This window comes from Mustela lutreola, chromosome X (assembly GCF_030435805.1).
Source record: "Mustela lutreola isolate mMusLut2 chromosome X, mMusLut2.pri, whole genome shotgun sequence".
In the NCBI taxonomy this organism is placed as follows: Eukaryota; Metazoa; Chordata; class Mammalia; order Carnivora; family Mustelidae; genus Mustela; species Mustela lutreola.
The window spans coordinates 105,877,582-105,889,776 of record NC_081308.1 but is presented as its reverse complement, the minus strand read 5'-3'; the positions used below and the strand labels follow the sequence as shown (position 1 = coordinate 105,889,776).

At 40.7% G+C, this 12,195-nt stretch overlaps 1 protein-coding gene across 6 annotated transcripts in view; it reads right to left on the bottom strand.

Moving 5' to 3' along the window:
* GRIA3 (glutamate ionotropic receptor AMPA type subunit 3) overlaps nucleotides 1-12,195 on the bottom strand; it is a 296,831-nt gene that overhangs the window by 76,702 nt on the left and 207,934 nt on the right. For all 6 annotated transcript variants that reach the window (XR_009349843.1, XM_059156924.1, XM_059156925.1 and 3 more), the window contains 4 exons: nucleotides 10,837-11,004; nucleotides 6,324-6,428; nucleotides 5,329-5,436; nucleotides 3,325-3,531 (listed from right to left, as the gene is read on the bottom strand). Coding sequence is in view for 5 of the 6 variants with exons in the window: in XM_059156924.1 (XP_059012907.1) it covers nucleotides 3,325-3,531; nucleotides 5,329-5,436; nucleotides 6,324-6,428; nucleotides 10,837-11,004 (588 nt within the window). In the remaining variant the exon portion in view is untranslated. The remainder of the gene's footprint in view (nucleotides 1-3,324; nucleotides 3,532-5,328; nucleotides 5,437-6,323; nucleotides 6,429-10,836; nucleotides 11,005-12,195) is intronic.

The following is a 12,195-nucleotide window of genomic DNA, read 5'->3' as shown; positions in this document are numbered from 1 at the left end:
AGGGGGAAGTGGAATTCAGCAGTTGGTTTATTGTCAGTTCCCTGGAAGTACCTTGTGTTTTAATCCCAGAAAGCATCAGAAACTTGTTCCAGGTCAGATGAGGGCAGACGACATTTCTTTACAAGACTTCCCTGGCTATTGCTTTTGTCTTTAGTAGAAAGAACTAGAGGGAAAAGGTGGGAAGGCTCCTTCAGAATTTTTACCTATTTAGCAGAAATGAGCTGGTTTCTAAATAACTAAACAAGTAAGGAACTCTAATTTCTCAAGCTTTCTCACTCACACGTATTGTAAAGAGGGAGAGAATGTGGTGATTAGATGGGCACAGTACAGAGGACATGCTAGAAGAGAAACCAAAACCTGGTGAGAAAGCTAGGTCTTTGTCTGAGCTGTGTTAGGAAATCTGTCTTGCTCTATATCACTGGGTGTAGGGTCTTGCTCGATGCCAGGAGGGCACAGAGCTATTTATAGAATGTGACAAGATTTCTTCTGAGACACTAGAAAGCTCTGGCTACTGAGTCACAGTGGGCTGGTAGAGCTCATGTCAGTTACTCTAGGCCAGTAGAAATTGACACCTGAAGTCTTTGCTGTGCTTCTGTGGCCAATCTTCTCTCCAGAAAAGCAGAAGCACCAAGAGCTTTTCAACAAGTTTTAGCTATCTTTTAGGTTGGTATGGGTCTGAAGTAACATGTTAGCTGTCAGGCAGTCTAGGGCAGACTTCATAGTCAGAGACTGGGCTCAAATCATCATGTCACTACAAGCTGTTTGGTCTTGACATAAAACCACCTCTCTAGGCTTCAGTGTTTTCATCTGTAGAATGATGTTAATAAGATGGCACCTCCCTTGGAGGTATCTTGTGAGGATTGAGTTGCATAATGCCTATAAAGCACTTAGCACAGTGTTCGGCAACCAGGAAATAAGTAACAAATGGTACTACTAATAAAAATGAATTAATAATGGCAATGATAATAATAAATAATGGTAATGATATAAGATTACCTCCTACCATGAGCTAAATTAAATGAACATTGGCTGAGCATTACTGCAAGCTAGGCATTCATTTGTTAGAGCAAAAGTGAGTATATACTATGGACCCTGTAGTGGGCCATGTGCGGTGTACAACTGTGAGCAAGACAGGACTTCTTAGAGCCTGAGTTTTGGGTAGATGAAGAGTAGAAAAGAAGAGAAGTCTTGATCACCAACTCAGAAAGAGGTTAGAGCTATGTCAAGACGGTTCAGAGCCTCTCAGCATTCTTAGAAAGCATGACAGGTGCTCTGCCCCTCATTTAGTCCCCTGTCTCTGGCATTGGAATTTCTTCTCTTTCTCATAATGGAGTTCACTTGATTCTCATCTGAAACTCAGCCCTGCCCCAGTTCCCAGGGCCAAACTTGACTGACTATGGGAGATAATTGGCTCCAGCCCCACTGCTGGGGGCTCAGGTTCAAATTGCCTTGCTGCTTGTCTGACTGGAGGACAGTGCCCTAGTTTTGATACTTGAGGTCCAGTCTCATTTTAAGCCTTAATTCCTTTTCTGTGCCTTTATTTTTAGAAATGAGCTTCTGCCTTTGTGCTTGTTCCTGAGGACCTGTTCCAAAAACTTAGTGACCCAGTACTATCTTCGGAGGGGAGAGCTGTACCTTATTCTGGCTGCTTCCCATCTCAAGCACCGGAGTTCTTATTGGACAGCACCTCTGTCCAATAGATAACTTGGATGTTTGCTTCTGGCCAACTTCCTCTCAGTATATGCATCCCCTATATTCCTCAGTCTTCTCTAACCTCTTGTCTAGACTGGGGCCAGTCATTGCTAGTAATCCTTATCTGTCAGAAAGCAAACCTCTGCAGAGCAGACTTGCGATGAGCACCAGGTGACGTGTGGAAGTGTTGAATCATTGTGTTGTGCACCTGAAACTAATATAATGCTGTATGTTAATGACACTGGGATGAAAATAAAAAGCAGAGGGAACTGACCCTCAGCTGCCACCACCTACACTTGGGTGAGTTTTCTAATGACTGGTTCACCCAGTGGGCAGTTCTTATGCCCAGTTCTGCTTGACTCTGTAGGCCTTACTGGGTGGCCCATGATCTGACATTCCCAATCAGGGGCCCAAACCTTTTCAAGTGCCGCTGCAGAGCTCTGAGGATACTGCTGTACCCCTTTTGAAAGCCTTCATTATCAGTATAATTCTTCTGTGCTTGGCCCATGGGCAAGCCCTTGGCAGAGCAATTCTGTTTATTTATTAATTCATTCAACAATTATTTGATGAACCTCCATTCTGTGCTGTGCTCTGGGATATTGAAATAAATCAGATACGGCTTCTGTGCCCAAGGAGTTTATAGTCCAGTTGGGGCAGCTGAACCCATGTATATGGATTGTATATGGATCCCGTGTGTATGGATCCAATGTATATGGATCATTATAATACCAGTTCAAGATTACCACAAGAAAAGCAAAAAGTAGGGACACCTAACCAGACTGCAGGTGGGTAAATGGGATTAGGGAAGGCCTCCTGAAAATGCTGTCACCTGTGCTCTAGAAGACTGTAAAGTGAGCTTAGTTGACGGACTGAGGCAAGATACTTCCGGGGATGCCCTAAGTGGCAGGTGGACACCTTCAGGGAACAGCACATACTTCTTGGTAGCTGGAACACTACGTATGAAGAGGGGAAGAATCCAAGACAAATCTAGAGAGGTAGGCAAGTGCTGGATTATGAAGCGTGTTGTTTGTCATGCTCAGGGATTTGAATTTTATCCTGATTTTTCAAGTGGGAAATTATAATGATGTGGAGATCTGATTTGCCGGGGTAAGCATGGAGGCAGGGAAATCAGTTAAATGACCAAGAAGTAGTAAGAACCTTAATGGAAATGATGAGGGTGGGAATGAAAAATGTGTCTGGATTTGAGAGATATGAATGGATAGAGAGAGTAGAATGGATAGGACATAGTCACTGCCTAGAGATGAGGGAGCAATGAGCAGAGATGACAAGGTCACTTAGGCAGACTTGTTGAGGCAATGAGGTGGGTGGTGACTTTGCTGCCTGACATAGGGAATACAGAAGGAACAGATTTTCAGTAGACGGCAGGCTGCATTTAATGTTGCAAAATAAATTTCCCCGATCTTACTTTGCTTTTGGCAAAATAATCCTGTTGCCCAAAGGATGCTATTGACAGCCTACCTTTACAGAAGTCAATTGGAGAAGAAAAAAAAATTTTTTTTACAGACCACACAGAAACTATACAATTGGATAAGTACTGCACTTGAAAATCAAGTCTATCTTTGTTAAGTGGAAATCACAGAAGTAAATGAAAATAGAGTTGAAGAAACTTACCCCATAGACAAGTTCCCCAACCATGCCATTCCATATTTTTGTCTCTGGATCTCTTGCACCATATTTCCCATCACCGACAATGGACAATTTATATTTGATCCTTACATGTTTGGCTATTTCATAGGCTAAGTCAACACAATAGCCTTCATATCTTTCATTTCCTTCCAGTTGTTCATGGTTCTTCTTATACATGACATATGGTGATTCCTTTGGGACCAGAGGAAGATGGAAGGATTACTCCCATACATTTTTCTAAGAGATGACACATGTCATAATCAAAATTTCCCCCCATAGCTGTTGAGCTTTGATGTGTGAAAAGAGCCTTTAAAAAAATGTTTGCTTAAGAAGCAGAAGAACCTCAATCACCTGACTATTCGCTGTGCTATATTTTCCTTGGAGTCCTTAATTGAGAATTTAAAGACGGAGAGAAGGATTTAAATTCTTTTTGAGGGTTTGAAAGCAGGACCAGTTTCCACCTGTAAAGGAGTCTTAGTCAAACTGGGCAGAGGTATTTCCCTTACGTGAAGGTGAACTGCCTTTGACTTCTCAGGATTTATCACAGCCATCCCAGGCAAGACTTCAAAAAGCACTGCGATCTTTGTGAGGTCAGAGTCTGTGGCTTATTTGTTTTTAGAACTTTATATTTTTACCTAGTGCATTACCCAGGACAAAGTGTGTATTTGACATGTCTGTTTAAATGAAAGGTAAACTTCAGTTGAATCTTCATGCAATTATTCACAACCTCAGACCTAGTGGTATACTCATTTTCCCCCGCTGGTTTGTACTTCACCCAGTAAGGACATCCTAGATTTAGAAAAGCAAGCTGAGGATTTTAGAGGGGAGGGGGTAGGGGATGCGTGAGCCTGGTGGTAGGCATCAAGGAGGGCATGTATTACAGGGAGCATTGGGTGTTAGATGTAAACAAATCTTGGAACACTACATCAAAAACCAATGATGTATGGTGACTAACAACACAATAAAAAAAGAAAAAAAATTAAAAAAAAGAAGAAAAACAATTTAAATCTAAATGAGAATACTATCTCACATTTCAACTGTGCTTTGAATTTTGCTGAAAAGCTTTCGTGAATTTTGCCTTGAAATGGTCTTATGACCATATTACACCCATTTTATAAACTAAAAGAAACATGACATGAGGCTCAGAGAAGTTATGACTTGCACAGTTAAACATAGGTTAGTGGTAGACCTAATATTAGAACCCTGATCTATTCTCTCTTTCACATAACGCTGTCTTGCCCACAATGAAACATCAGCCCTGCACTGTGTGTGTTGGGGAGCAAGGAGGAGAATGATATGTGGAACTCTCCCAAATTCCTATTCTTTTTCTTTTTTCTTTCTTTTCTTTTCTTTTTTTTTTTTTTTTAAAGATTTTATTTATTTGTCAGAGAGGAAGAGCACAAACAGAGAGAACAGCAGGCAGAGGGAGAGGCAGGCTCCCTGCTGAGCAAGGAGCCCGATGTGTTATTCGATTCCAGGACCCTGGGATCATGACCTGAGCTGAAGGCAGACGCTTAACTGACTGAGCCACCCAGGCTTCCCTCTTTTTAGTTTTAAAAATGATATTCTGGGGCACCTGGGTGGCTCAGTTGGTTAAGCATCTGACTCTTGGTTTTGGCTCAGGTCATGATCTCAAGGTCCTGGTGTTCAGCTCCCTGTTGGGCTGCGCACTCAGTGTGGAGTCTGCTTGAGATCCTTTCCCTCTCCTTCTCCCTTCCCCTCACTCGTGCTCACTCACGCGCATGCTCTTCCTCTAAAATAAATAAATAAGTACAATTGAAAAAATGATTTTCTAAAAAAATAATAAATTAAAAAAGAAATGATGCTCTGTTCATGATGATGGCAAGATACTTCAGGAGGTTCCTAAGCTGACCTATCGGATGTTTTCATGACTCAAAATTGATGTCTTTTTACCTGGTTGAATAATGCTTTTCAGAAAGCAGAAATCTTGCTGTACAGAAAGCCCACCCTTCTTCTCTCCATACTTACCAGAATGGTAGTCACTACAATGGTCCGGTTCTCTGCGGATGCACTGTCATTGCTGATTTGTTGATCTGAGAAAGGCACAAATCTTTCGTACTCATTCCAGTAGCCAGCCTAAAAAGAGCAGACATTTGACCTGGTTTTGCCTGTTTTTCACTCGGAAAGTACCGCATGAAATCCAAATGCTGTTGTGGAATAACACTTCCTTTTTAGTTGCTGGAGCTTTCCAAGGATTGATGCCCTGTCTCTCTTTGTCTTGCCACCCCCACAAGGACCCCAGTCCTGAAACACACCTTCATCCCGGGGGTTCCCATCCATACCTCACCTTTACTGGTATTTTGTAAAAATAACTTAGCCCACTATAGGATGGTCACCCCCACCAGCCCAACTCATATAGCAGCAAAGTGCTTTGTTCTGAACTGTAGGAAGGCTAGCATGTGAGGGGGGTAAAATAAGTAGTGTCCTTAGAAATGACACAGTCTATTTTATGTTCTGAGATTTTATCACATGACTATGAAATCCTCATTTCATGCCTAACTTAACTATTCGGATGGCAGAAGCAAAGCACTCATTATTCAATTTGGCTGTAAAGAAAGGTACTTTGTCTAGTTTTCCTTTGGAGGATGAGGGGCAAAGTGGAGAGGTACTTACTTTCTAATTCTTTTGCTTAAACTCTATATACCTTGGCAGCTTGTTTAAATAACAACATACTGTAAAATTTGTGATTCCTTCCCTCTATGGTTGGGAGCTGTTAATAACTCTTGAATCTACCACTTTTATAGGACCAGCCTCAGAGGGAAATGCTCCTTTCAAAATGTGTAGATGAAACACTTTGATTGCAAAGCAGCTCCACATCATGTCTACGCAGTTCACTAACAGAAAGGCAAAAATGAAGTGTGGGAATTTGCTTTGTGTGTCTTTCCTAACACTTGCTCTCTTGCCTTGGAGTGCTGTCACCTTCTGAAAGACTTTTTCTTTGGACATCTGTTTTGGTTACTTACTTTTCGAGAGCCAGAGACTTTCATCTCATACACATCAATGGTGTAATTTGTCCTGCGTCCGTAAGTGTCAAACTGGATGTTTCCAGTCATTCCTTGTACTTGCACCTAGTAGAAAGGGAAAATGTAGAAAATTTAAATAGCACCACATTATTGCCTTCTAGGTCTCTGAGATGAAGTCCACTGACATCCTAGAACCATAGAGAACTTTTATCTTGAGTAGTTCAGCTAAATCCACTGTATCACGTCTAAACAGATCGTCATTTCTTCCCCAGTGTTTTCTAGGTGTGCCTTTTAGTTGTGAAGCTTTTGAGTGGGTGATAGGCAGTTACCTGTATGATACAATGAAGGCCCTACCACCACTTTTTCAAGGATCTGAAATTTCTATCATTAGTCTCTTCTTAAGGGAGTAGGCTGAAGGATATTCCTTTTTTTTTTTTTATTTTAAAGATTTTATTTATTTGAGAGAGAGCACAAGCAGGGGAAGGGGCAGAGGAAGAGGGAAAAGCAGACTTTCTGCTGAGCAGGGAGCCCTACATGGGGCTCAATCCCAGGATGACCTGAGTTGAAGGCAGATGCTTACCTGACTGAGCCACCCTGGTGCCCCAGGGTATTCTTAACTAGCATAATGCTTTCTTCTAAACTATGAGTTCCATGAGGGCTGTGGCTGTGTCTTATCTTAACACTTCCAAAATCACATAAACTGATTTCAATACTAAGGGCTCTGGAGCTCCTAGATTCGCATTCTAGCTTTATCACTTACTAACTCTATGACGTTCAATTCTTATTGATTTTAATATCTATATTAATATCTATATCTAATTATAATTAATATCTAGAATAATTAATATATAATAACTATATGCCTAATATCTATAATAATTTTTGTTGATTGCAATGAATTTAGTTCAGTTTCTTGAGAGTGTTCCACATTTAACAGCTATCATAGTTGCAGTTACGAAGTTTTCCTCTTATTTAACTTATATCTGGCTACAAACAGGTAGCAGCAAGCTAGGCCCTGGAGGAATAAACCACACACAGATGAAATTTTGTAAGTCTAAGAAATCAGGGGTATGTAGTACTAGATAAGAAAGAAGTACTAGAAGAGCCTGGACACTGATTTGGGATGCCAACTACAGATTCATGTAGACCACAATTTTTCTTTGTCCCAGTATATGAATTAGTAAAGGGCCTTCTGCCAGGTGGAGAGATTTCCTTACCAATTATTTTACAATGAATTTGTTTCAAATAAAGAATATCTGTCTCATTTTCCTAGGATGAAAGGCTAGAATACTTACTACTTCTAGAAAGTGACAAGCTACTAAACAAGTCAGAAGTGGTAATGGGCTTGCGTTGCAGGAGAGGGAATTGATGTCAAATATTAGGGAGCATTTTGTGAAAGGGAAAGGGGCTTGTTCACCACCAATAGGAAAATGAAATTCCTGTTGAAAGAGAAAGGCTCCAGTGTGACATCCTGAGGACAAGATGACTGTCCTATTGACCCAACAAACCAAAGCACTACTGTCAGCTCAGGCTTCCAGAGAAAGGCAATATCACACTTCTGGTCAAAGCAAAGGTCCTTTGTTGAGATAGAACTTACTTAGCCTTCCTGGTTCGTACTGGAATGCATGAAGGGTTCTTTACACTCTACTGTGAGAATTGAGTTCTAGGACAGGGACACTGGCGTAAGAACTTTTTAAGGAACTCCTTCTTTACTGAAGTAGCAAAGGCTTCAAGTCTCATTAAAAATGGCATATTTCTGGGGGTGCCTGGGTGGCTCAGTTGGTTAAGTGTCTGCCTTTGGTTCAGGTTATGAACTTAGGGTCCTGAGATTGAGCCCTATGTCAGGGTCCCTGCTCAGAGGGGAGGCTGTTTGTCCCTCTGCCCTGCTCCTCCCCCTGGCTTGTGTTCTCTCTCTTAAATAAACGGATAAAGCTTTTTTTTTTTTAAGAGAATGGCATATTTCTAAAGAGCTAGCATTTTAGGACATAATAGACAAACTGGACAACAGTCTAGTTATGTCCAGGAGATACGTGACTCCAGGATTAAAACTTGTGGTGAGCAGAAATAGGAATGGACTACCGCTCAGAGGGAAGTCTATTTTCGCTGACGTAAATCTCAGTTACTGTTTCCCATCATCCCATCTGGGATCCCTTCTTTAATCACCCCTCATCCCCCTCCCCCACCCTCTACCCCAATCTGTATTAGGTGATTCTCCTCCGGTTCCCATAGCACGCTCTGGAGAGCCTAACCACCATACCATTTTAATCATCTCTGTATTTCCATCTCCCTTACTAGATGAGGAGCATCTCGAGATGAGAGACATTCTTTTCCCGAGTTCTCAGCAACTGTAATACAGAGACTGGAATAGAGCAAGTGCTTAATTATCATTTACTGAACAAAAGGACAAAGTTTTGATGACCTAGAATTGTGCTGTATTTCAGTTGCTCAGGCTGATAATTCTGCTATCCATAGACTGTAAGGAGGAGGATCACCCAATTTTCAAGTGGCTTTAAGGTCTATAAAAACACTTGTTTGCATATTAATAATGTAAGTGTGTGCACTCCTCCTCTTATTTCATATTTGCATACTAACTTCAAGCTTGATAATAGTCACTGGTGCTCAATAAATATTTACTGAATGAATGGTGTGCTTATTTAGCATTAAAACAGGCCCAGTTGGTGCCTCTATCAAGCAATGATTTTGTTTGCCACATTTCTTTGAAGGAAGAGAATGATTTATTGAGCAACAACTATGTGCTTGTCACAGTGAGGGATGCTTTTACACATGCATTCTCACCTTTAATGTACTCAAATAAAATGGGATTTCTTTTAATATAGTAAAACCTTTAGTATTCCAGACCATCCTCCCTCTGAATGGTGTTTTGCTGAGCATTTATCACAAAGGAAGCATCTGATTTCTGGAAAAGATTGATACTTTCCAACCTCTCTGGAGCAATAGGAAGAGGCTGGCCTGTAGAAATGGGTAAAGCATTCTTTTGGCTGAGTGTTTGATCCTTAGGGCCTGAGAAGAAGGTTAATTACCTGGCTTCTCACTCGAGCTTTATCAGTGACTTAGATATGTTGAAACTATGCAATAGTATGATCAACATGCTTTTTTCCTAGCCAAATGAATTTCTTATTCTTTACTCTGGTAGCCAGTTCTCCATTTGGGGAAGATGGCTGTTTGAGTTATGAATGGAGAGTCCATTGGAGATGCTGATACTCGCCCCCTGAGGTTTTGTTGATGAAAACTCCTTTTGATTTACTCTGAGGGAGTTTTGTATTTCACTCATCATTATGTTTCACCTGACAGTACAAATCTTGTAACTGCTATGAAGGTTGAATTTAATTAACTTCTCTTCAAAATTGTGCAGCGCTACCTCCATAAAACTACACTTAGGGCATTTGTTAGGGAACTGACATAATGACATAAAAATCTGCATGATGGGAGAATGAGTTATATCTCTTTCTTGGGGAGAGACACAAGGACTACTAACCCCTTTTGACTGAATGCTTCCAACTTGGCAAATTTAAGACAGCGTAGGAGAGCCAACTACACAAAATGATGTACGTTAGGAGGCCATTACAAATTCTTCACTGCTGGGTTGTACCTAGAATTATCTCATCATTGCCTATCTCTTTGTTTCGTTGGATGTCCCAAACATTGGGATAATTAAATAAGTAGAAATAAGAGAGGCTTGAACTCTCAAAGGCTCATTTTAATGCATGCAGATGCATGTAACATATAGCAAAATATTCAGGAAAGAGCTCTGCTCAGAAAGCTGCAGTGAAAGACTGATGCTGCTCCTGGTGTGAAGAATGAAATCTGCTCAAAGGGTATCACCTGAAGCCTTAAATGATCCCCTACCAGTCAATACTAAAAACAAGTGACCTATTTGACTGTCTATTTATTGATTCCTTATACTTCTCTGTAAGCTTTTTCTTTGGGGCTTTGGGGAAATCCTCCTAAGTAGGCCTAGAAATAGAGCATATTTCTGCTTTTCCCCATGTGGATAGCATGTAGAAAGGTTCTCTTTGGCAACAGAACTAATACCACACTGGCTCCATTCCACAGTCCATCTAAGCTCATGAAATATCTGATGAGCCAGAGGATGCTGTTGTCATTTGTAATGTCCACCTTCAAGTTAGGAGCTTCCTATAGAATATCCCAGTCCCCCTAAAGTACACCATATCTCTGGAAAGTTTAAAAATTTTGAAGCTGTTTACATGTTCAATCCGTAATTCTTGAGGGTAGTGAGTTTGCTTTACCACTCATAGTGTAGCACATTTGACCTCAACCGACCATTTCTCAAGCGTCAGGGAAGAAGGTTCTAGTTTGAGATTTCCAGATTTTGATGAGTAAATATTCAAGCTCATCTTTCTGCACACTCTGGCATTCTTAGACTCCGATCCTATTCCAATTTCGGATATCATTTCTCCATACCAAGGTCTCACTTTCTGCATGTCTTAATAAGGCCCCCATCCCCACCCCAATAACCCATCATGGTCTTTACCATTTTTAAAGCTCTCTCGATATCAATTCCTTGACTCCAGGGCACAGCGGGATTTGCTAAGCAGTCTCCAGCACTGCCTCTCCGGGACACATCCACTCGTTGTCTCCTCAGATAACGGAAAGCTTCTGCTATGACCAGTATTGCGTCATGGGTCAGTGCAGATGTATACTGAAATGGATGTATGGTAAACATGTATCATGACAAACGACATCCTCAAAACTTGCCTTGCTCCTTATAATTCTCATTCATCTCCACCTCTTGCTCTATGAAGTCACCCTCTTAATTATTTGAATCAAGAGATCTCTCTGGGCAAGCTCGACTTTGATTCACTCTAGAATGATCTTTCCTCGTGTGTGCACATGTTAAGATTATTAAGATCAAATGGCTCAAGGGAGTCTCTCTCTTGCTCTCGGTACTGTGTTTTGTCTTGAGCAAGTGACTACTAAAAGGCCAGGTCCTTTATAGAGAAAGAAATACGTGTGAGGCTAAAGGATGGCATATGTAGATTGGTTATTGCTGTTTGTAATAGAAAATTCAGGTCTGGTGTTTACTTAGGGGAAAATGGAAATAGCTAAGTTAGACAGCTTGAAATTAATTTGGAGGGAAACATTAATCATTTCTGTCTGGACCATGTTTCTGGCAAACTAGGACCTCTGGGCAGCAATAAATCAGTTTTTGCTTCTTGGGGGGAGCAAAAAACCAAAGCTAGCTTTCAATTGTAGAAAATTACAATTGTTATTGAGTTTTATATCTGATAACAGTGACAATTCACAGGCAATACTTCATGATGCTGCCTCTTTTAGGCAAGAACACTTAGCTTCTATTCCTTGGATGTACTGACATGCTCTACTAGGGATGAGGCCAGTCATTTGATTATCTGCGACTTGATGGGGTGGATGTCTTTTCATTGAATGAATCAACAAAGTCTAATTAAAATAAGCTTGCCCCTGTTTTCCAGGGGTGACAAATACTAGGAGGATATAGAGTTCTATTGATTTTTTTTTTTAAATGAAGCAAAATGTCCTAGGGGGAGTTTTCTCTCCATAGTATGTCCAAATACAACTAAATATGACCAGGAGTGAATACATTGTCATCTTCATGACCATCAATTTACTTTTCTGACTTTTCTCATGTTACATTTCTTTCAGGAGCAAATCTTCAAATGTGACTGTAACAGGGGGCATATGTTCTTTCGTGAAAAAAAAAAAAAAAAAAAAAAAGAAAAATCTTTGTCTGTCCATCCTAGCACTACATAAAGTCAAGGTGGTGATGTTCTCTTTTCCAGCAGACTGCATGAATTGTTTGCAATTCCAAGCCATGCCAAAAGATCTATTTAATTTCTACTTTTTCAGCTCCTAC